The sequence below is a fragment of the Acanthochromis polyacanthus genome, chromosome 11 (genome assembly GCF_021347895.1).
Source record: "Acanthochromis polyacanthus isolate Apoly-LR-REF ecotype Palm Island chromosome 11, KAUST_Apoly_ChrSc, whole genome shotgun sequence".
NCBI classification, from domain to species: Eukaryota; Metazoa; Chordata; class Actinopteri; family Pomacentridae; genus Acanthochromis; species Acanthochromis polyacanthus.
This window is the reverse complement of record NC_067123.1, coordinates 35,138,587-35,163,333: the sequence shown is the minus strand read 5'-3', so window position 1 is coordinate 35,163,333 and position 24,747 is coordinate 35,138,587. Positions and strand designations below refer to the sequence as shown.

General features: G+C 39.2%; 1 protein-coding gene across 7 annotated transcripts in view; it reads left to right on the top strand.

Moving 5' to 3' along the window:
* Positions 1-24,747, top strand: part of LOC110965912 (CUB and sushi domain-containing protein 3) — a 365,206-nt gene that overhangs the window by 69,858 nt on the left and 270,601 nt on the right. For all 7 annotated transcript variants that reach the window (XM_051955084.1, XM_051955088.1, XM_051955089.1 and 4 more), the window contains one exon: positions 16,306-16,528. In XM_051955084.1, the coding sequence (XP_051811044.1) occupies positions 16,306-16,528 (223 nt within the window). The remainder of the gene's footprint in view (positions 1-16,305; positions 16,529-24,747) is intronic.

The following is a 24,747-nucleotide window of genomic DNA, read 5'->3' as shown; positions in this document are numbered from 1 at the left end:
ATGTATTAACTGGGGCATTGGCAACTGAAATATAGAACTTAAAGCAGAAACAAATTTTCCATTTATAAATTCTAATTGTTATCTGTGTTGGAAAAGTCTGGCTTGATTCGGTCTTTAGAGCAGCAGGATTGTTATACAACTTAGTTATTCCACTACTAATTGAGATTCTTTTCACTTAAACAATGCTTTGTTCCGCAGCAGCTTAATGAGAAGGAGAAGCATGTGTGTGTCTGTGAAAGAGAGTGTGAAGGAAACGGTGTCAGTTTAGAACAGGAATGTCATTTCCAACATTTAGCCCTAGTGAGAGAACATGACAAAACAAAAGAAGACATAAAGGAGAGACGAAACCGCGTGACTCTCAGGATTTTTCTCTTTGAATGATCAAGCCTGCGTGCATGTAGAGCATATGTGATAGAAGTGCCGTGTTTTGTTTGCATGCTTCCATATGTGAAATGTGTCTGACGCTGTGTTCCTTTTTCTTTTTGTGTGTTTTGTCTTGTCTTTGCTGTAGTTGTCAGCATCTTATTGCAGAGAAACCATGTGGGTTTGATGCATTTGTCAAACATTTGAACTCTTGGCTCCCTGAACGTATGTTTATAACCTCTCTTAAATCGATAAACATGACTTTGACCATATCCATTTCATAGGTCGGTGTCCGTGTCAAAGTTTCACCCACACAGAGACCAACATATTTTAAACATCAGCCAACAGCCAACTTGGAGATTCCACATTACTTTCTTTGTTCAGATTTTCTAGGACGTGCTTGATCTGTAAAGAGCCAAAATTACAGACTTTTACTTATTTATTTTAAGAAGCCCACAGTACAAAGAAAAAAGAACAAGGAACGCTTGGTGCTTTGATTGCTTTATATGCAGTCCTACCATGACATCCATTTCCACAGCTGGCCCACTTTTGCTGTGAATTTTAAAGAGCTGCATGCAGTGTAGGAACCTCGATCATAAATTTGTAATCTGATATACCACAACTGCAGATGATATCAGACGCCAGAACCACAACAACAGCGCTCATTGTTTGTTCAAATGCATCATACAAAGTATGTTAATGCTGAGCTGATGAGGGCTGAATGCCACACAGCACCGAGATGGAGGTAGCAGATAGTGTAGTGTTTGTAGCCGTCATGTGAGATTTTTAAGCAGTCCAGTCGATCCAAAAATATGATTTATCGGTCATTTAAGAAGGCACATAAAAGTGACATTTTGTTTATCTGAACAATTGTAGCCTGTCTGTTGTTTATCAGGCTACCTCAAACTTATTTTTATCAACTATCCACCTTCTAAGCAAAATATATTATCATGCACACCCTGGAGGCCTACACAGGTAGATCACTTAATGGTCATAAAGCTCTTTGAGGACCATCAGCAAGCACAGCAGGGAACAAACACAACAGTTTATTATTCTGAAGAAATTCAGTATGAATTGTGAAGGGAAATCAATAAAATGGGAAGAAATGTTTGACCTGCCCCACCTCTCTGTGGACAGAGTATCCAGAGAAAAGCAGAAATTAAATCTGAAGTCTGAAAGTGAATCCTGTAATAGCCCTCTTAGTACGATCACCATCATCTACGTAGAGGATGGTGGAGGGGTCGGAATAGAAGCAGCAACATTGGTTAAAAACAAAAAGGAATGTTCCCGATGTGTAATTTCTGCAAGGTCTAAATTAGAAAGGCAGAGAAAGAAGAAGCACAAAAGAGTGGGATGGGGGGGCAGCAAGGACACCAGGAGAAATCCATCAATAGTCAGAGAAGGAGCAAGCGACTGTGAAAGGAAAAGGGATGAAAGTGGGGTAAACACGGAGAGGATTAGTGGTTCAGTACTGTACTTGAGTGGGTTTAACTCCGTGTTTCTACGGTAACAGACCTACGTAAAACAACTTTTAAGAAAAAGGTGTGGGAGGGAAGGCTATGTAGTCTTAGTGTGTAGTTTGTGTGCGTAAGACCTCATTAGTCAGATTGGAGATGATGACACTCAGCAGACACAAATCAATAGTAACCCCCTAAGACGGCAGCTGTCTCCCCATTTCTCTCTGTCTCATTAGTCCTTTATGCTGTGTAGCGTCTGCCAATCACTGAGGGGCTTATGGACGCACAGTATGTTTTCTGTATGTCTGCTAATTCCTTAATGTACTCGAGGGCTCATTAAATGCATTGAAGATGATGGGCTGATTGATGTAATCGATAGTAAACACTCTGCAATAACACTTCTTTTATTGCTTTTTTTTGCTCTCGCTTGCCATTATGAAGCACAAAGATTAACTCCCTCAGTATGTGAATACACTGTAAATTTTTACAATGGCAAAGTCAAGTAGTCACTCTTTCCCTGTCTCACTCCCTCTCTGCCTTATAATGTTCAGGAACTCACAGGCAAAATTGTATTTACCAAAAAAAGAGTCCCCTGCTTAGCATTCTTCGGCTGCACTCAGTGACCCACTTTCTTAGAAAGCAGATTTTTTTTTTTCAAATTTATTAGTGAAAGTGAGTGCTTGCTTATTCCCATCGCCTTCTGTCCTCACCGCTTGCTGCTCCTCTCCTCCTTCTGTACACCGCTGTGGTTGTGCATTGCCAGAGGTCCTCTAAGCTGCCATTTAGCAAGCCACCATTAAAGCCAGCATGCTGCAGTTAGAGACATGCCCTGCAAATAATATGACTTATTATTGTAATCCTACATAATGCCGATGTTTTAACCTTTAATTCACTGTGCCCGGTGCTTGTTTCATTCAGAGAGACAGAGGAGAGTAAAACGGAGTAGAATAGAGCTGAATTTTAACTGGTTATACTCACACTACATAACATATTGAGAAAAGTAAGTTGTACTAAGTATGTAATATGTATATGTAGTTATTAGGACAGTCTGGAACATCTGGAAATCATTGTATTTAGAGATGTAGTTAACCCTTTTATTGGGAGTAGCTTCTGAGCTCATTTATGTGTTCTTCCTGATAAGACAAATATTATTTCCTCTGTATTATGCAGGTATGAAATGCACCTCTGTAATTTGAGCTAATTATCCATTTTTGTTTTGAAAGTATCTTCAACTAACAAAACATCAGGATTTAGTGAATTTGAATATACACAATAGAGGTAATTCAGAGGGGATCCTAATGTCACTAGACTCTATTGAATTAAAACAAGGTAATTGTTAAAACAATAGAGTAAAATCTGTCTTGCAACTTGTCCTTCAAAGAGGATTTTGAAAAAGGAAAGATGGAGTTCTTTATATCACTTTTGAACAGAGAAGAATACCTTGACTGATTACGATGACAGCTGTTAAAACAGGACTTTAGTATTAATAGCTCGCTAGCAGGGGAATTCTAGAAATATCACCAAAAACAGTGAAAAAACAACAACAATAGTACCAGTATGTAATACATAATACTTGTTGTTTTTGGTGCAATGAGACTAGCTAAGGAAGCAGTATATATGGATGTACTAATGCTAATTAAATCAGTATTGGGGCAGTACTAGCATCATATGTTTGATTAATGTTTTAGCACATGATCTTTTGCACAAGATAAAATTGAAGGATATAGGATTTAGTTGAAACGCTCTTGGTGATACTAGTACTTAGTACACCAAAACACTTGAATAAAAAAACAAAAACACAGGTCTGACCAGTAGTGCTCCAGGAGTTTTGACCAATATTCCCAGTGCATGAGAAACAAACCAACTTTGAGGCAAATTCTTGCTTTCCATGTGTCTGTAATAGTCTGTGTGAAATAAATCACATCATCTGTCCAAGACTGCAAGGGTCCGCACGGACACCTCTGTGGACATTGTGTAGAGCCCAGAATTTGTGACTGCGGGGCTTGTCGGGACTGCAAATGCGGAAAGGTGTGCCAGGAAAACACAATAAATGCTTGTTTTGATGAGAGGCTGTATGAATTATCCACGCTGTTATAAAAGAGCTGTAATTGAAGTAGCTGCTGCTGAGACGCTTTAACATGCGTTCCATCATTGGCACCAAAAACACTGTAGGAATGTCCAAAGTCTCCAGAAACCTCATGCTATGTCCATACCCTGTGTTTGGGATGGGAAGACAGCAAATTTTTACTGCAAGTTACTCCATAATGCTCAGCAAACCCGAGGAATAATCACAGATGTGCTGCCCAGTCTATAATGTCAATGAACTTTGCTGCTGTCTGCCTTAAAAAAAAAAAAAAAAAGATCAAAGTCATCGCCAGCCTTCCAGAAACATCCATTTTTTTCTTGACATTCCACGCAAAACATAGCAGAATGACGCATAAGTACGTGTAGTTTGAATAAAACAGTTTGCAGCAGATGCAGAAACCATGAATTTGTGTTTACCCATCCGTACTTGGAATCACTGGAAGGAAAAGTCAACTGAGGATATGCATTGTGACTTTGAAAGGCTAATCACATTTAAAATGAAAAAGCATTAAGGCGAAATAGCATAAAGATGGAAGTAACAATGAATTGAGGTGGTGTGATATTATTTATTGCACTTACATATAATGTTCTAGGAAGGCATAAAAGCCCTTCAGAATTTTAAATGGCCTCAGCAGTAAATCTATGTTTCTACGAGTCACCAACAGTATGGAGTAATGATGGTTTCCATCTCATTTAAATGCAGCGGTGCTCCACAGAAACCTCATATGTTTAGTTTGGAGTCACATAAAGAGATTGGGTTTCTTGAGGTAAATGATGTAAAGCTGGTGATTGCTGCAGATGTCTTGATTGACTGCTCAGGCTTTTTAAAATGCCAAAGAAATATCCACTGACATTCTGTGTTTTTCCTTGTTTATGTTACAAAAAAGAATCTCATTCTGCTTTCATCCTTTGTGTGATAGCTCTTACAAAGCGCTGCCTTTACTTATCACTACAAAGGATGTGATGTAACCATCCTTTGTGCTTTTAAACTACGATTGAGCCCACATACAACAGCGAGCTAGTTTGAAGTTTCAGAGGAAAGAGGTAACTGGGGGTGTCTGTGCCACTGGGTTACAGAGGTCCATCACATTTATTTTGTTGAAGAATTAAACTCACAAGTCCCCGACAAGGCTCAGTGGTAAATCCTGGCATCCACATAGTCTTTCTACACTCTCTCTGCACTGATCAGTCTACGCTACGCTTTCACCGCCCTGACACTACACCAACACCTGGGCTTTCGCTTAACTCGCATCTCGCCCAGTAATTCTCACCCTCAGCATAACTGTAGACAACAAAAGCCTCATGGGATGCCTGAATTCGTCATCATGAAATGGACTAGCAAGCAATTCAGAAATAACATTTTAGCAAACACCTAGAGACTAATGGAAGGGCTGACCCTGCTGGTCAAATCAAACCTCGATTGTATTCATTGTCCTGCTAGTGTTCAGTGTGTGCTGACTAACAGCAGAGTTTTATTTTCAATATCCAAACATCTCCTCCGTAGATGTTTTGGATGTTAAGTGCCAGTGGTTAATCAGAGTCAACATTAAGCTGTATAATTGAAAGCAACCTTTTCTGCCACAAATTACGCCTCACACTAACTGAATTGCTTTTCATACAAATGTAATTTCATTTTTTAGGGGAAATATCACACTTTAGTAGACCTTTTCACAGTGATAACTAATTGGTAGAGGCTTGATTACATTTGGACACCAATATTACTCGGATAAATTTTGGAAAATAGAACAACCTTTTCATAAAGTATTTGAAGTTTTCCCTGTGTTTTCTGCATTACCAGTGTGACCAGTCCTGTCCAATCTAGTATATGTTTGGTTTGCTGAAAAGGAACAACAGTAAAACAACAATATCAGTAGGAAAGATGTTAAAATGTATTTATGGTGATTCACAAGCAAATGGCTTAAAATACATTTCCCTAAAAACATAACAGAGTGCTGTTTTGTTATATAAGAATATACTTTTTGAGAAACAGAGACGAGTCTGCACAGATCTCTGTTTACCTTTTGACACGATCAAATCTATAGAATACAAACATAATCTGTGTTGGCATAACATTCTCCTAGTAGCCTCAAATGTCCTTGTAAATCTTTAATGTTTACCAGCGCTGGAGCCTGATGATAATTTCTGTTTTGATTATTGTTTACCTCTGTTTTGGTTGATGTTGTTGCTCTCACGGAGATACGCTAAAACTGTTCTTCTTTGGACACTTTTATTAAATTCTAATAAGTCGACTTGTGTTTGGAGACACATTGGGGTAATTAAAGTGTCTCCTTTAATATCTCACATTTAAAGTCACCTAATGTTGTGTTGTATAATGAATTCAGCAATAAAACGTGGCAACAAACCCCCTTATTAGAAGGTGAGTAATAATTATAATTACACAGTATATTGTCATTCCACCGGGCAATTCCAGAGCAACAGTGCAATGATGAGACGTGCTGTATGAAAATTGACAACAGGCATTAATATTTAGCAGTCGTGCAGTCATGGCATTTAAATGCAACAACACTGCATCTCAGTGCTTTTAATCATATGTCCATTTTTTGGAGCTGTGGTGAGTCTGGATGCATTTAGTTTTTTGTGAACATTAATTAGTGTGGGATAATTGTTTCTAAAAAGCGTTGCATTATTTGAAGAGACTCTGTCACCTACACTGGCTTCCCTGAATGACTGTAGCATGCATCTATCTGCATCTTTCTCCCTCTATCTCTCTTCTTCACCCTTTCCTCTCCACACAACACAACAGGCCCCTCTGTTCTCATTTTTTCCACTATCAGTCCCATTTGTTTACGGTTTTCTCAAATCTTGTCTTTGTCTTTTCCTTTTATGTGTGCCTCTCTTTCCCCCTCTTTGTTCTCTTTTTCTCTCCCCTTATCTCTATCCCATCGTCTCCTCCTGCCTCTGACTGACAGTGTTATAAATTGATTTTCAGCCCGATGTGTTCCCTCTGTCTCTCTCTAGGCATTTCCCTTATTTAGCCTCAACCACTCCAGGGTATAGTCTAGACCGCGGGCCGACTGTCAGTCAGTGGCAGCATGGAGCAGTCTAATTCTTGGCTGACAAGCATTCCTGACAGCAGGAACCAAGGGGACGTTTCAAACATGCTTACTCTCTCTTGCTCTGTCTCTCTGTGTTGCATTCTTGCCTTTGCTATCTCTCTTCCTTCCCTATTTTCTCTCCACGTCTGCCCCCGCCACTCCGCTCCGTCACCGTTTTTTTTTTGGTTTGTCTACCTTTCCATCACACCTCCAATGCATCTTTTCGTGTTTCTTTCATTCCCTCCTGAAAACTATCTCAAGAACAAACAAACAAACGGATGCAATCATTTTCCAGAGACGTGGACAGCTCATTTAAATTAACTAACAATGGGTTTGTGCACACACATGCGCAAATACACATACATCTCATTTTGCCTCCGGGAGCTGGAGTGCTAGTGTGATCTGAATACTGACTGGACGGTTTGTCTGTCTGCAGTGATCTGATTGGTCAGTCTGATCCACTGGGATAGCCATTCTTTAATCATAAATGAGAGTCTATGAGATTAGACGAATTACCCCTTTAAGCAAATCTGGTATCACTGAGGTCCCGAGAGAGGAAGAGAGAGAGGGATTGAGATGAAAGAAAGACTGACAAATGGAGGGAAAAAAGGGAGACATGCGGAGTGAGGCAGAGAGATACAGTAGGAAAGAATTTAAGGGGTATTTTACTCAGAAGTGGACTGGTGTAATATTACTGGACATGAGTGATATTTTACATTAGAGGAAATGTGCACACCCACACACATATGTCTCATTTGGTGCCCCAAGTAGGAAATGGGGATGCCCAGCAACCTTGAGGGGGTACCACAGGTCCCATTCAAATGAAGAATAGGGTAATTTCACTGTTTCTTCATTTAGCAGTCAGCACCATGTGAAAATGACTATACTGATCATAGGCTTCCCTTTGCAGACTGACAAGTTTAATAATTGATTTCACTCGCTTAGAATCATGAAGCTTATATATAAAGTCAAATTATCTTACTGTTTTTTGCAAATACTCATTAAATTTTATATTTATTTTGAATTATGTCATCCTGTCTCTGTAATTATTTGCCTCCTGGCTCAGAGCATGTGAGTGTGTTGTTGTATCTTTGTGAAGGTAAGATGCAAACTGAAGGGGTTTACCATGAAGCAAGTTTGACAAGCTTTCTTTGTGTAATGTGGATAAACAAAACCTGAAACCCCAATTAGAGATAATTGGTGTCATGACAATGGTTGTCAACTTTCAGGTTTTCTTCTTCTTTACCCTCAGCGTACCCATACCCATAAAAAATGTCTTTAATGCGTCATTTGGCTCCTCATCAGCACAAAATGGACCGATTGCATGCCGGTAACTTCAAGCAAGTTTTCATAATGGAGATCTATGAGGAATATAAAAATTCATTACAGTAAAAAAAAAAAAAAAACAGTTACTGCAAATGATGCCACGGAGCAATGCTGGTAGAAAACTGGATTTTTGTTACAGCTGCACATTAGAGCTTTGAAACTTGATTCATTTGAACATGAAGAAGTGCATTTAAGTCTGACAATGTCCCATGATGAAAGATGCATGGAAATCAGTTTAATTTTTGGCCAAATCAAAGTGAGATTAATGTTATTAATTGAATATTCTCTTAAAAATACTAATGGACTAATCGATTTCCTAATTTGTGTTTTATTAGCTGACAAACCAGCAAAGTAAAACAGATTTGGCAGTAAATCAGTACATATTTACTTATCTGCTACACCACCAAATCAATGCACATAGGTTTCCATGGCTACGCAGACCATCCAGTTTATATCAAGTCACTATCCGCACAGCTTCTTTCAGTAGCTTTGGTAATGCACAGCTCAACAGGTGTGCAGATATAATGTGTATCAGCAGCTGAGAATCTGAAATGCTCATAGTGAATATTGTCAGGAAAATAATTGGTGAAAGGAGATACTGTATTTCCTACAGCCCATTTAAATCCAAAACTCTGAACAGAACCTCCTCCAGAGAAAGTGATCTAGACCAACACCTTGAAAACTAAGGATTTAGGCTCTAGCCTAGCCGCGCTAGACCCAGCTCTGAAGACGCAAGGGTCTAGTTACCCTCGGTAAGCCTCGAGGTTGGATTCTCCTAAAACTGGCCGACGAATCACCATGAAGTGTAGAGTCAGAAGGCGGGCGTAACTAAGTGACGACAGAGGCGCGACGATTCTGACAGAAACAACTGGAAACAACTAGCCTAGCCGCGCTAGACAACCCACGGCAACGAATTTAATTCTCTGCCAGGGTCGACAACAAAAATGACAACAGTCGTTGAGCTCCATTAGCACCGACTCTGAATAATCTTTCTGTTAACATGTCTGTAATATACTTGAGCTTCACCCATTGACTGTATAAATAAGGCTTCACCGAACTACCGCATCCTCTGATTTCCGGCGCTCTAGGAACTACGTCAGCCTATTCGTTGTGCTGATTGGTTGTATACCTACCCAATTGCTGCAGAGTGATTTGAAAGACAACCTTTTAGCCCGCCTCCCTCCCTGTCGAGAGTTCCTAAACCCTTGTGTCTTCAGAGCTGGGTCTAGCGTGGCTAGGCTATTCAGGCTCAGTATTAATCTTACCTCATAGCACGCCACTCTGGAGTTCACTTTAAGGCAGCATTTTACAGTTTAAAGTTTTAATGACAGTAGATATTTTCTCCTCCATCTCATTGTGTTGCAATTTACTGCATGGCACAAGTACATGTACCCACCTTCTTGTATGTGTGTTTAGCCATTGTTTTTGCCGCACTGCAGCTCTCTGCTACACTGACATAGTGATATCATCAAAGCAGATTTTTTTTGACCTGCAAAACTGAAAAAGAGTCATTGCAGCCAAATGCAGGTTGTACAAAATCACAGGTCCAGCACAGATAGACATTCACACCCACCGGCAATTCAGATCCTGCACTGCATTTAGATTTTTGTTTCTGAACTGGTAATGGAAGCCTATGCAAACTCTTTAGATAGAAAGTCGTGTTTTAGCAGTGGTTACGGCGAGCTCCTGATGGTGTGCTATTAAAAGTCATAAAACTACACCAGACTACATTTTGAGAAAACCTGTGCCCATAACTTATACAGTAAAAACTTGACTGTCTTGAAAATGATGTGACGAGTGCCAGCGTAAGGCACTTGTTAAGCCGGTGTTTTTTTTTCTGCAGTGTATTATCTAAGACATTCAAGATGAGATATTGCTTTGAGAAAAGAGATCAAGCTTATATTGCAGACCAGGGTTCATTAAATCCACTCAATTCACGAAGCAGATTTTCTTCTTTGTCTTTAAGCTTCTTTTATCCAGGGAAGGTTTTGCTGAGCACGCATGCTCTTTTCCAGCTAAACCCTGTTCCTCATTAGCACCAGCGCATAGACTCGCACCTGGGAGCTGCCCAGTCCAACCACAAATCTTTTACTGTTTGCCAATTAGCATCTGTATAAGTCTTCCGGGGGGGAACGCCTTGCTTTAAATGAATGCCCACCCAAAATCTTTTTTTAAATTTTAAACACATATTTGTAGCTATATTGTGTGTATAAAGCTGTGGTCATATTGACTTTGCTGCATTTATAGACTTGAATAGTTAAACAATTTTGAATCCTCACCACTTGATTTTCACAGTATTTCCACATTTTTGGCAAACTTTTGCACGATTCTGTGCTGCTCACTGCTTCTTCTCACATTTTCTTGTAGCCTGTCAGTCAAAGGTACTATAATCTTAAAACAAAATGATGTATCTTAGCAAATGTTATTGAAAACATCTAGAATTACTAGCATGGGCATGCATTTTACTTTCAATTCTCAGTATTGACTATGTGTGTGGTTAACTAACAAGGTCAGGGCTGGAGAGGAGGCTTTATATGCATATGTGCTTGGCTGTGTTTATGTATGCGAGAGAAGTAGGGAGACAATCAGGGAGGTTAAGAATTCTGAATGAAGCAAATCGTAGAATGAGTGAAAGGTTTAAATGGCCAGCGGAGAGTAAACTATGTGAATAACTCGTGGATTTGTCCATATCCCTTTGAATCTGCCTGTATTTGTATATGTTTGTCTTTCTGCTGGTGTGTACATGTGAATATGTCTGTGTGTGTGTGTGTTCACTATGCCTGTCTCTCTGTGACCCTGTGTGTGTGTGAGTGTGTGTGTGTGTGTAGAGGGCCTGTCAGTTTCGGTCTGGTAGTCAGCATAATTAGAAGTCTCTCTTTTACCCCTGTCTCCTTCTCGCTGTTCTCCCTCTCTCTCCCGCTCTCTCTCCCCTTTACTCTCCACTCTCGCTTTCTATAATTTTCCATCGCTCTCCCTCCTACACCCTCTCGCCTCCATCCCTGTGAGTGATGAGTTTTAAATCATCCTTTCATTCTTACACAATGATGAACGAGGGGAAATCTGTCCTTTTCTCTCTGTTTATTCTGCTTTCCGTCTCTGTCCTTCTGTTCACATTTCACTCTTTATTCACTTCACCCTGTATCTGAGCTTTTCAATTAATGGAGTTACTTTATTTCGACTAAGACACCCATGAATCTGTGAACGCAGATAAAGAGGTAATGGGTTATTTACCTCTGTGGGCTGCAGGTAACAAATTCTTGGATTAATTTATCCGAGTTTTTCGAGGTAAGAACTTTTTATGAATCGTGATGATAAAAATAATTGAACAAATATTCATTAACATTCAATTACAGTTTGTTTTAGTTGTTTGGAGGTTGCATTCTTGTTGTGTATTGTCAACAAACAAGCAGTGAGTGTGACCGGTGGCAAGCTAGTGTTGTGTGTATGGTGTGTATGTGCATATTGGTGTCTCCTCGTATGGCTTTGCTTGTCCCTCCTGGTTTTTCAACATCTCATCTCTGATTGGTTGTGAAGGGACAGAGATACCAGCCCTTAATTGCAGCTCAGACTGCCATTGGTCATTATATCCCTCAGCGTGATCTTGGAATTGTCGGGGTAAATGAGGGTTGGCCAAACACACACCAACACACACGTTTTTTTAGGTTAGGGTTCTGTCTTGGATAATTGGTTTGAAAAGCATCCAGCAGGATCGTCCTGCTGTCCCTGTGGCCCCGGCTGCCATAGTAAATAACGAGGCTCATAAACATGAAAGGCAGGGGGATGATCATCCTGATTTGAGCTTTGGACTCAGAGGAGATCAATTAAGCCCTGGAAGTTCAAGGACTTTAAATGTACGGTGAGAGCAAAATTTCAATTAAATACTTTCATTTAAAGTTCAAATAATACATTAAAGGCACACCGCTGCAGCATCAAGAGCTGGTAGAAAGCTTTCTTTACTCTTTCTGTCTACCTCCTCAGTCCTTTTACTTTCTTTAAAGTGAGACAGCTGAAATACACGTTGATTATATGATTGAAGAAAAAGACAAAAGGCCACAAGTACTCTATATACACACGTGGACAAAATTGTTGGTACCCCTCAGTTAAAGAAGGAAAAACCCACAATTCTCACTGAAATCACTTGAAACTCACAAAAGTAACAATAAATAAAAATTTATTGAAAATTAAATAATCAAAATCAGCCATCACTTTTGAATTGTTGATTAACATAATTATTTAAAAAAAACAAACTAATGAAATAGGGCTGGACAAAAATGATGGTACCCATAACTTAATATTTTGTTGCACAACCTTTTGAGGCAATCACTGCAATTAAACGATTTCTGTATTTGTCAATGAGCGTTCTGCAGCTGTCAACAGGTATTTTGGCCCACTCCTCATGAGCAAACAGCTCCAGTTGTCTCAGGTTTGATGGGTGTCTTCTCCAAATGGCATGTTTCAGCTCCTTCCACATATGTTGAATGGGATTCAGATCTGGGCTCATAGAAGGCCACTTTAGAATAGTCCAACGCTTTTCTCTCAGCCATTCTTGGGTGTTTTGGCTGTGTGTTTTGGATGGTTGTCCTGTTGGAAGACCCATGACCTGCGACTGAGACCAAGCTTTCTGACACTAGGCAGCACATTTCTCTCCAGAATGCCTTGATAGTCTTCAGATTTCATCGTACCTTGCACACTTTCAAGACACCCTGTGCCAGATGCAGCAAAGCAGCCCCAAAACATTACTGAGCCTCCTCCATGTTTCACCGTAGGGACAGTGTTCTTTTCTTCGTATGCTTGGTTTTTGAGTCTATGAACATAGAGTTGATGTGCCTTACCAAAAAGCTCCAGTTTGGTCTCATCTGTCCAAAGGACATTCTCCCAGAAGCTTTGTGGCTTGTCAACATGCATTTTTGCAAATTCCAGTCTCGCTTTTTTATGAGTTTTTTTCAGCAGTGGTGTCCTCCTTGGTCGTCTCCCATGAAGTCCACTTTGGCTCAAACAACGACGAATGGTGCGATCTGACACTGATGTACCTTGGCCTTGGAGTTCACCTTTAATTTCTTTGGAGGTTGCTCTGGGCTCTTTAGATACAATTCGAACGATCCGTCTCTTCAATTTGTCATCAATTTTCCTCTTGCGGCCACGTCCAGGGAGGTTGGCTACTGTCCCGTGGGTCTTGAACTTGTGAATAATATGAGCCACTGTTGTCACAGGAACTTCAAGCTGTTTAGAGATGGTCTTATAGCCTTTACCTTTAAGATGTTTGTCTATAATTTTTTTTTCGGATGTCCTGGGACAATTCTCTCCTTCGCTTTCTGTTGTCCATGTTCAGTGTGGTACACACCTTTTCACCAAACAGCAGGGTGACTACTTGTCTCCCTTTAAATAGGCAGACTGACTGATTATGAGTTTGGAAACACCTGTGATGTCAATTAAATGACACACCTGAGTTAATCATGTCACTCTGGTCAAATAGTTTTCAATCTTTTATAGAGGTACCATCATTTTTGTCCAGGCCTGTTTCATTAGTTTGTTTTTTTAAATAATTATGTTAATCAACAATTCAAAAGTAATGGCTGTTTTTGATTATTTAATTTTCAATAAATTTGTATTTATTGTTACTTTTGTGAGTTTCAAGTGATTTCAGTGAGAATTGTGGGTTTTTCCTTCTTTAACTGAGGGGTACCAACAATTTTGTCCACGTGTGTAAGAGAATGGAAAAAAAAGAACATAGATGTGTAGCGATTTGTAACATCATTCCTCCACAAGAAGACACAGAATCAGGCACCTATAATGGCAAGTTTCTTCTTTGCTGTAGCGTCCTTGAGCAGAGTGATGCTAAATCCTTACCAGCTCCAAGGGTTTCTCCCCTGTAAGCTTACTCTGCAGTCCGACTCCCCTGCGGAGTAGAAGGAGTGGAAAGTTTCTCCATCGGGGATCAATAGAGCATTGCGAAAAATACTCTGGACCGAGTTCACTCTGGACACTCCAAGGTTTTCATCTAGCACCTGTGGTGTGTTTGATATAAAAGGATCATTAAGATCAAAGGGAGAAGATAATGATCCTGATGTGAACTGTAAAGTCCAGGGAGATCAATTACATTTACATTTTACAATTTAGGCATTTAGCAGACGTCCGGAGAGATTTAAGAATAAGTACAGCAACAGAATTAGCTCAGCTTCTAATTTATCAGTACAAGCATCCTCTGAAAGGAAGAATCACTCGCATCTTATCTACTTATTTACAATTCCATCCAAAATATCGTCATAATATTAAAACATAGCCACAGAAACGGCATCTTTCTGATTACTTTTCTAAATGCTTCTCAACAACACTCCCATCTTTTACAACTACTTAACTCACAGATTGAAACCTAAACTTGGGTATGGGTTAAGACTACAAGCACACTTAAATATTAATGATAATTTTACACCAAAGTTGCAGAGTAAGCGGCCTTGGTGTGAGCCTGATTTAGAACTCCTATGAATGGATGTCATTTATATCCCGCTTAGATTTCCCGCGCTGTCTTATTCTCCTAGAATCAGCAGCCATGGAAGTGGTGACATGCATAATCCCTGTTGCAGTTGATTTAAATAAGAATTTTGCCTCCATTGGTCTCCTCCTACTCACTTCCTCTTTCTCCTCCTCCTACCAACCTGCTACCACATCCACAGAGCCATAATAAAGAGCCTACAGTAGCTCATTAAGATCTAGTAGTATTTATCCACTCCCTCCCTAAAGAAGTCATTAACAGTCTTTGATGCTGCGTGGTGCGTACGGGACTTTGCACTCTTGTCGCTTTCTATTTGAATTGCAACAGCGAGCGCAGATGTATATCTCCTAAACAACAACACGAAACAAGCTGTTCGGTTCTGAACTGCTGAGTCATGTTCCAAGGCATTGTTAAAGCCGGCTGACACAGACCTATTGTTGTTGCCACATTTTCACATGTCAGTAATTGATTAGCAAAAACAAAGGAATTGCAGGCTTTTGATCTTGTCGAGGCACACGGGGTGAATCCAGGAGAATGCTCTGGTTGTTTATTGATTTCACCTTTTAAGTCAGCTGGAAGGGTAGCTCAGTGGCAACAGAGTTTCCAGTCAGTCAGGGGACCTGGGTTCAAGCATCTCATGCAGAATGTGAATACCAGCTCCTGGGGTGTCTCTCTGAAGCAGATCCTTGCCCTTGCCCTCGCCATGAGAGAAAGCAATGAAAAGATTATGTCTGTAGCGGCACCCCGAGCTACAGATATGTGGAGCTACAGTAGAAGAAGTTCTTCTGACATATACTTGTTTCAACAGTTTTGGCTGTAGCTGCTGCATATATATTCCATTAATATGTAATCATACATCAGCATCAAAGACCAGGATATATCAAAACTAAGCTGACCTACTTAGTATCGCTCATGCTGACTTGGCGGCTTGTTCCTCCATTGATGTAAAGCAATATTTTCTAGATATATTTTTTAACTTTTAGTGCTGTTTCCCTTGAAAGAAATAATGAATAGTGGACCACCGATATTGGACATGGCCAGTAGGTCAACACTATTAACTCATTCGATCGAAGCAGAAAAAACAGTCAAGTGAAAATAATACTTACAGTGCCATACAATGCTGCTGAGTGTGGAAGGGGACAGAGCACTTAATTAGTGTATGTGCAAGTGTGTACTTCTCTGTAATTATAATGTCTGTGTTTCTTATATGGTGTGAATGTACTCTACAGTAGCTACTCACTGTCTGTCAAAACTAAAGCTAACACTCACAGACATCACCCACAGATGCAATTGCCATTAATATGCAATGACTGTATCTCTTTAGTCACGCACAAAAAAAACGTACACACAAATATGAACATGTCTTGATGTTCTGTCATCATTACACCTCAAATTAAATATATAGAAAGATGACAGTGTTTCTCCCTTTGAGTCCCTTGCAACAAGTAGAGTTTGACATGCATATGTTCGGCTTGTATGTAAAAGTGTGCTAAAACTAAGAACATGTTGTCTCTTTTCTCTCTTTCAGGTTTCATCTACACTTGTGGGGGTACACTAAAAGGCCGAAATGGCAGTATAGAATCGCCAGGCTTTCCTTACGGCTACCCCAACGGGGCGAACTGCACCTGGGTCATCGTTGGAGAGGAAGGAAGTAGAATCCAGCTCATCTTCTTGTCATTCGCCATAGAAGAAGAATATGACTTCCTGTCTTTGTACGACGGACATCCACACCCTGCTAACTTCAGGACCAGGTAGGGCTGGTGATTTCCCTTTTTGGATTAAAAGTCTGTTTACACTTTGTAACCCTCTGAACCCCAAGCAGTTTCTGGAAGGTTTTTGTTCCTGTCATATTTGAACTCACTGTGAACTCATTTTCACTGCAGGATAAGGTCCTGCACCTCTATGCAAACAGCAAAACAATGAAGTAGAGAGAATGTGCACAGTATGATGAATTTACAAAGCTGAATTCACTAAAGTTTTGTTACCAGACTGCTGGTTACATCTGAATCACTAATGACAAGAGAGCATAGAATTTATTTTTTGAATTTTGCAGATTCTAGTTTGTGTGAATTGTTAATTTTAAGCACATTTTCAAATCAGACGTGTAGAATAAAGTGATTTTCATGAAATCCCCTGCTTTTAAGCTTACATTTGGATAATTTACATGGATGAGTAGCTTGAGAACTGTCGAAAGTTTTAAAATCCAACAATTCATTCTGTTTTTATAGTTTCTGGTTGTGATAAATGGTGTCATTGGAACCTTTTTTTTAAAGAAATCATGCATTTCAAACTCATTTTTAGGCTTTGGGGTTCAGAGGATTAAGCCTTATATCATCATGGCAGCACCACAATCATTCAAATTTGAAATTACCCATTTTTTAGAGTTTTTATTCACTTCGTTTTGTAATGATAATGCATTTTTATCTGTATATTTTATTGATGTTTTACACAACCACCTGATGTTGAATAGTAAATCTATTTGTGTTCATCCTACCATCTTTTTTTAAAAGGTAAGTTGGCAAAACACCCATTACAGCCTGTATCTTTTAGTGAATTGTTAGTTTGGAATTCATGTCGAGCCAGTTTTTATTTCATAAAGCTGAAATTATGAAAACAGGCTGCACTGTTGCTAATTACTGATACTGACCTTTCATAAGCTAATAGCATGATTGAATGTTAGGAATGGATGAATTATTCAATAGAGGGCTGAAAGCAAAAGCAACCAGGCTGATGTATGAGTTTCAAGCACATGAATTAATCTAACCCATTTACTGTTAAGTGTTGGTGTGACTACATTTTTTTTTGAAAAGTGCATTGTGTTTTATTAACAAAATAACTGCGGGTTTCCATGAACGTACACAAGATGATGTCCCTGCTGGCTGGATTCTCTCGAGCATTGCCACTGCAGCGGAACAAAATGACCTTGTGGAGCAACAAGGTTCCCTCCTGCTTTAGCACAGAAATTGCCAAGACTCAGTCACTGCCACTGTCGTTTCCTTTTACTTATTGAATTATTTTATTGAGCTCCTCTTGCAAGAAACACAATGCCCAGAAAGAAACTCATTTCAGATAAGCTATTAAAGTCTTCTTGCCTTTATGATTTTATCAAGCAATCAATAGAGCCTAATAGCATCTGTCTGTGTCTCTATTCACATTCGACATGTTCTTTTAACCCAGCTATTAAATTATTAAGTTATTCAATTAACTGTGAAATGTGAGAGACGTATATCTGGGAATGTTTGATTTCCACATCCTAAACACTGAGGGAGATAAAGCTGATATTAGAGTTTTGACAGATGATGTTGTAGAAGTCCCAGTCATCTGTTGCATACTCTTTATCTAACTAGCAAATCAGTGTTATGAAAGTGCAGGCATGCATTTGCTTGTTTATTTCCACTGAACTGGCCCTTGCAATTACACTTTTAATTTAATTTGTCACTTAAGGTATTCTGTAGCAAATAAATTTTCTACCTGAAAATAACAATGTGTTTTTCCTAAGTGCAAAAAACCACCAGGAAAAAGCAAACATTTTAAAAACATGTTCTCATTACAGCCAGTTTAATGTATGCTAGCTATGGAGGCAAATGCACGGCTGTGTATGATCACAAAATACCTTCACTCTCACGTAATTGTGAAAGTTTTATTTTGAAATTCTTTGTATGCGAATATTCCCTTGGAACTGATTCAAGGTAAGTTTCACACAAGGGATGCTTCTTGTTGCTCTTCAAGAAAACTCAAATACAACTTTTGCTTTAATAGCTATTTTAGGTTCACTGATAGCTCAATTTCTGTCGGATGAGTATGTGATGGGATTATGTGAGTACAAATGGTAGTTTTCAACCTTTTTGGTCATTTCATGTAAGAAATGATACATTTTTAGTATTTTTGTTCTTGGGCTTTCTCATTAATTTGAACTTGACTGGCCTCAGTGTATTTAAGGTCCTGTACTTTGAGCCACAGTGTCAGTGAAATCTGATCAAATCACAACCACACAGCTGTGTCCCCCACCAGTAAAACTAGTAAAAATCTGAGCATCTCCATCTTTTCCCCAACTTTTGTTTTAGTTCAAAAAAGTACATTCTGAACATGATCACATTTAATGGACTATCTTTTTACGTAACATGCTGATCATCCTGAAATTTCTTAAGAAAAATATCTGCAAGTATGCCGGTTTTCCAATTGCACATTAACGATGTGTTCTCAGGGGTCTGTGCTTCCGAGTCTGTACTTGTGTCCGTACTTGTCAGGTACGGACGCAAGTACAGACTTGCATATTTGGTATTAAGAAACTGCCAGTGCAGTTTGAGTATTGTTGTGCGCCACAAAAAACAGGCCGACGTGATGACTAATTAGTTTTGCGTAAACCAACAACTTAAGTTTTTATTCTTAAATTGCACTGTCAAAATTGAGCAGGAGCTTCCTTTGCTGCTGGGGGTCCTGCCTATGGTCAGAAAAATCTTTCTTTAATCAAATCAGGCTTGACCACTGTTGTAGCACCAGGCAGGAAAAGGCGGCCCGGTTCACTTAAGGATAAGGTGTTTGGGTGATGGAGAGATGAAATGAGTTGCCTTGATACTCGGTCAGTTGCTGAAAACAATTCTCTCATCATGGGGAATGAACCATGTTCACTTGGTTCAACAGGCATAATTTCTAATCAGCCAGCTGCAATAATCAACCTTTCTCGGATACTCTGGTGGCTTTTGGTGTCGAAATTGCCACACAGAGTTAATTAAACAAGGGAACAATCGAGAAGAATGGAATAGAATAGAACGGAACAGAATAGAAAAGAGTAGCGTGAGCAGAGAGAGGAGAGAGAGAATACACAGACAGAAGGAGAGGGAAAGTTACAGATGCCCTCTGTGCTCTTATTGGTTGACTAGGATTTCCTGCTTATCTGAGATAACAGGAAATGATGTGTTGTGTAGGTGTGTGTTCACATGCACAGGCTTGTGTGAGTGCACGTCTGCGAGGAAGATTTATGGTCCGCATGGTTACAGTCGCCCCACTAGTTAAGCCAAATTACCTCTGCTGTCTCCTTTGCTCTCTCTTTCTCTCTCGTTCTTTCCTTTACACACACGCACACATACACACACATACATATAAACACACGAACACAGGCGCAAGGCAAAATGGTGATTTAAAGGTCAGATCCATTAACAAGAAAATGGTAATTATGGGAAGAGTGATTAACATGGATCACACATGAATGCAACGCAAGATTTGTCCAATTTATCTTTCTTTTTTTTTCTGGCGTCGTAAATGTAACTGATGAAGATGTTGTTTTTCTTTTTAGAAATGTCCAAATTGCATTTTTTTCTAACACTCACCTTGATTGGACTTCCAAATCAAAGGCATGTTTTTTTAAACAATGCACAACTATTTTCCTGCAAAGGCTTTTTAAAAATTATTATTAAAATCAATGATAATTCAGCTTGTCACATCAGGATTATCCATGTGTGAGTTTGCCCAAAATCACCATAATCAAGATGTAAAAGGATTTTTCCAGGTTGTAGTTTGTTGTTTGCAACTAAAGGCCACCTCCTGTGATTGCTGCATGATCTAGAGTCACGAGCAATCCCTCCCAGTCTCCCTCGATTGTATATTGACTGTGGCTGGAAGCTGAAATTATTGACTGTGACAAACAGAGTGTTTTGAACTTAGGGTGGGTCTTGTCTCACCTGTCCACCCTTTTCATGATGTTGTTGCAACAAGCGGATATGATGAATGGAGCTGGTCTTGCTCATACTCCCTGAGCCTGTGGAGTTTTGACAGCCAATACACAGACTCACACTGTGATCCCAGCACATTAATATTGACTTGGACCTTAGATTTTTGTGGTTATTAATGGATAGGTAAACATAGGCATGTCAGTATCCCCTAAATACACAATATTTCTTACATTCTTTCTGTTATCCAGTTTTTTTATTGAGTTGGTAATAAGTCAAAGTGCCCCATGTGATATTTCAATACCAAGGCTGGGATTATCTGGAAGAAATATGAGCTAATAAATATTCAAGTGTACGAACAATTTCCGCTCCATCACTGGCAAGTATGTTTTTTAATTAACCTGATACAATATTTTAATTATTTGAGTTAAATTATTTAATGATAATATTTAATTGACAATTAGCTGCTGGTGTGTTGTGAGTCCAACTGTATTTAGCAATGTACCAGTTAAGGAAAAATAAATACTGAGGGTCCTTGACTTACGTCAGAGTTCTGTTCCTACTGATCTACGTAAGTCGATTTTCGCCGTAAGTCGGAACTCTGACGAAAATATAAACAAAGCAGTAACGTGCATCGCTATATCGATTAGTTCTTTGGAAAAAAATATGAATACCAGTGACTTTCATGCTTGTATGAATTATTTTACAAGAAGACAACAGAATATTGTAATGGACTGATGTTGTCGTTGTGGTTTCAGTGTTTATTTTTCAGTTTGAAATTTACCCAATGTCAGTGAAAATGATTCAGTTAGCTCACTTCTGATTGGCTGAGAGTCAGCAGTAGTGTGTGTGTGTGTGTCTCGAACGAGAGAGAACTGGGAATGGCGGCTAATTCGGGAGCTAAATTATAGGTTATTTGTTCTTATTTTGGCGTTGGCTATGGCCCACAGTATCCTATGTGAAAGTTTCATTAACGACCAGAGAACGAGATAAAGTCTCACTCATTCAATACAATATATATTAATATATGCTACAATATGTTTCACTGTTTCTACAACTTCACCAATGTTCGTCACCCTGTTCCGAGCATTTTAATACATCTAATTTCACTTCCATGGAGATGACTTTCCTTTTCTTCGAAGCACTGCCATAAGACGAGTCTGACTTATGCCTGGGAGCCATAATGAAGGACAAAAAGTTAGTGAATGTAGCACAATCCAAAGTGGTGGGGTGGCATAGCTCAGTGGGTAGAGTGGCCGTCTTGCAACCGGAGGGTTGCGGTTCAATCCCCCGGCCCGTCGTGCTCATGTCGAGGTGTCCCTGAGCAAGACACCTAACCCCTAATTGCTCCTGGTGGGTCGTGGTTAGCGCCTTGCATGGCAGCTTCCGCCATCAGTGTGTGAATGTGTGTGTGAATGGGTGAATGTGATGCATCATGTAAAGCGCTTTGGATAAAAGAGCTATATAAATACAACCATTTGGTGTTCAGCCGGCAAATGTAAACAAAGCCGTCTTATGGTGGCGCGTGATGATGTATTCATCCGCTCCGCTCGTCACCTAGTTCCACGTAACCAGCTTCGGCGTAATGACGAAACACCATAGGTCGAGGACGTCGTAAAGCAAGGACCCTGTGTAAAGCCAGAGAAGCACGCTACAGACAATGTCTACATCCACATACAATGATTTTTTTTAATGTCCGTTGTAGAAAAAATCTTTTCTTTTGAGCAATGCAGATTTTTTTTTTTTTTTTACCAGTACCACATTACCAAAGATGTTTTTATCTCCTAGCCATTTAAAAAAACTATTTCCTGTAGGGTTTGTCTTGTTCTTCTTTTACAGTTTAGTGTTATATTAGCATACTTCCTTTGTTCACCAAGTAATTATTTCAGTCACATGTTACTGCATTCATTAATCAAAATGATCACATTTGCTTAAAAAAATAAATTAGTTTCTTCAATTTTTTATGACTCTCAAACCTTAATGGAAACACTGAGTACACAGACTGATAACTCCGCTGTAATGGATGTCTGTTTTGATCTGATATATCGCACAGAGCATAGATTAATCTGAATGTTTATAACACGTAGTTTAGCCTCTTTGGTTTTATGACTTTCTGAGCAGGATAATCCATTAACTCCTCCATAACTGGGATACTGGTGTTCATGTTAACATTGTCGTTAACAGTGAACACAGATAAAAACGAAAACAGGAAAATAGGTGACAGAGAACCAAAGACGGGGTGATTGTATGTAATCATTTTGAATTTTATCACAGCCACCTGAAGTGTGTGTGAGTTATTCTGAGAGATGCTTTAACAGAGATTGTGACATTTCCAAATTAAATTCTGTTTGCTCTCTTTATTGGTGATTTGTCAAATCCTTTTGTTGGCTGTTCAGCTTGTGGTTATCAGTTGATTAGAACATTTATTACTTTGGAAGTTGTTGGCATAATAGAAATACAGTTATTATTCTAGATTTTTTTAGTTCTGAAAATATGTGAAGCACTTAACAAATATACACCTAAGAATGTCACGGTAATGCATTTTAACATCCGTATGGAAAAAAAAATAAATGTGACAGATGAGTGGAGGTAATTTCTATGCATTTGAATGCAATTGCCAATAAATACAGCTTCATTCTGTGAAAATAATTCATTCAATGATGTGTATTTATCTCTTACTGTCTTGACAAACAAGCATGGTTTGACTGGGTGGTTGTAAATTTACCCGAAGTTCAGCTCTACTCATCTCTCCTTTGCTGTATCAGTTGTGTCCTGTCATAGCTGTTGCAGATGTCTTACTGTGTCACAAGCCATTTGAAATGACTGCCTTCCTGTCAGTCAACGATGTCGTGTCGTAATAAATGTGAAAGCCTGGTAAGGTAGCGGCACATAAACTGTTGGAGTCGCAGACGTGAGCGGGACAACAAGTAGACTTCAGAGAATTTACCAGCTGTCTGAAAATTAATAATGTGTGAGCGCCAAGAGAGTGTCTGAGAGTTTTTGGGCATGCATGATAGATGGATGAAAGACAAGTACTAAACGATGAAAGACACAGACGTTCTGGATTAAAAAAAAAGAAATGACCAGCTTGAGGACTTGACCATGATGGTGCGTACATGTTGCACACAGTCAAAGCTCAGATGCCAGTTTGCCACTGCTGCCTTCAACATGCAAAACAAAACTGAAAGGCAATGATTTTTTTGTGTGTGTAATTTCAACAAAAAGTGGGTCAGAAAAATCTGCAAATAAATCATAATGGGGTTTTGGAGAAAGATAAATCAGTCCACAGGAAATAAGGCAGTGCCTCAGAAGAATAATTGAGAGCAATTCAAAGACTTAGAATGCACCACTTACTGAAAGACTACATTTAGACTCGTTTGTGAAAAAGCACCATCCTTCCCACCCAGACTTGAAAATCTGTTCTTGTTTAAAAATGCATAACCACAGGGACATGCTTCAATGAGAAGGTATCTGCACCAACCCACATTACTGTTAAAAACAAAAATCAAGACAGTTTTAGGGAATAGAATCATTAACAATTAACGTTTTATTGGACAGAGATCTTAAATTTACCACACTACACTTCACACATCCAGGACACAGACTGGCTTGATATATGTGAGGGCCAGTAAAGTGAGAGGCTCCGGCTCCAGACTCGTTATTAAACTAATGGAGGAGCAAAAATTGTGTTACTACTCGAGTGTAGCACACATTTATCCTGGATTACTTTTACTTTGGAGATGTGCCGGCCATAATTAATTTGTACTGTCACTAGTATCCATAATAGCTCTTCTTCCACCTTTATATGAGCCTTTGTTATCCTCATTTACCATTATTGTTCTGTTAATGGGATGCTGTTTTAGCAGCATCACATGACTTCATGGTTTCAATTCATTCAACTTGTGGAGTTTTGTTGTGACTTTATATTCCACAGTAACTATTGTTTACTTTCACACTTCAGCTGTATTTTCATGTTTTATTTTAGGAAACTGTTCGGTCAAATTTGCAAAAACATCCACTGAAGTTGTCAGGTCACTGTATGAATATTTGATCAGCACAATTTGTCAGTCTGTCTGTTCCATCCGGTGGTTATATTTGTTTTGTGCAAGCAAATCTGTTCCTAAACCATTTACTAAAGCAAACTAGGTTTGTGTGGATGCATGTCAACAGTCTGACTGGGTTAGATGTGGATAACTGAATTTATCTCATCTTCAGAAATATGGTTAGGATGTCTAGGTTACAATTGTATGGTACAGGGGTAAACAAAAATAAAATGAAAGGAGAATTTGAATCAGTGTTAATTT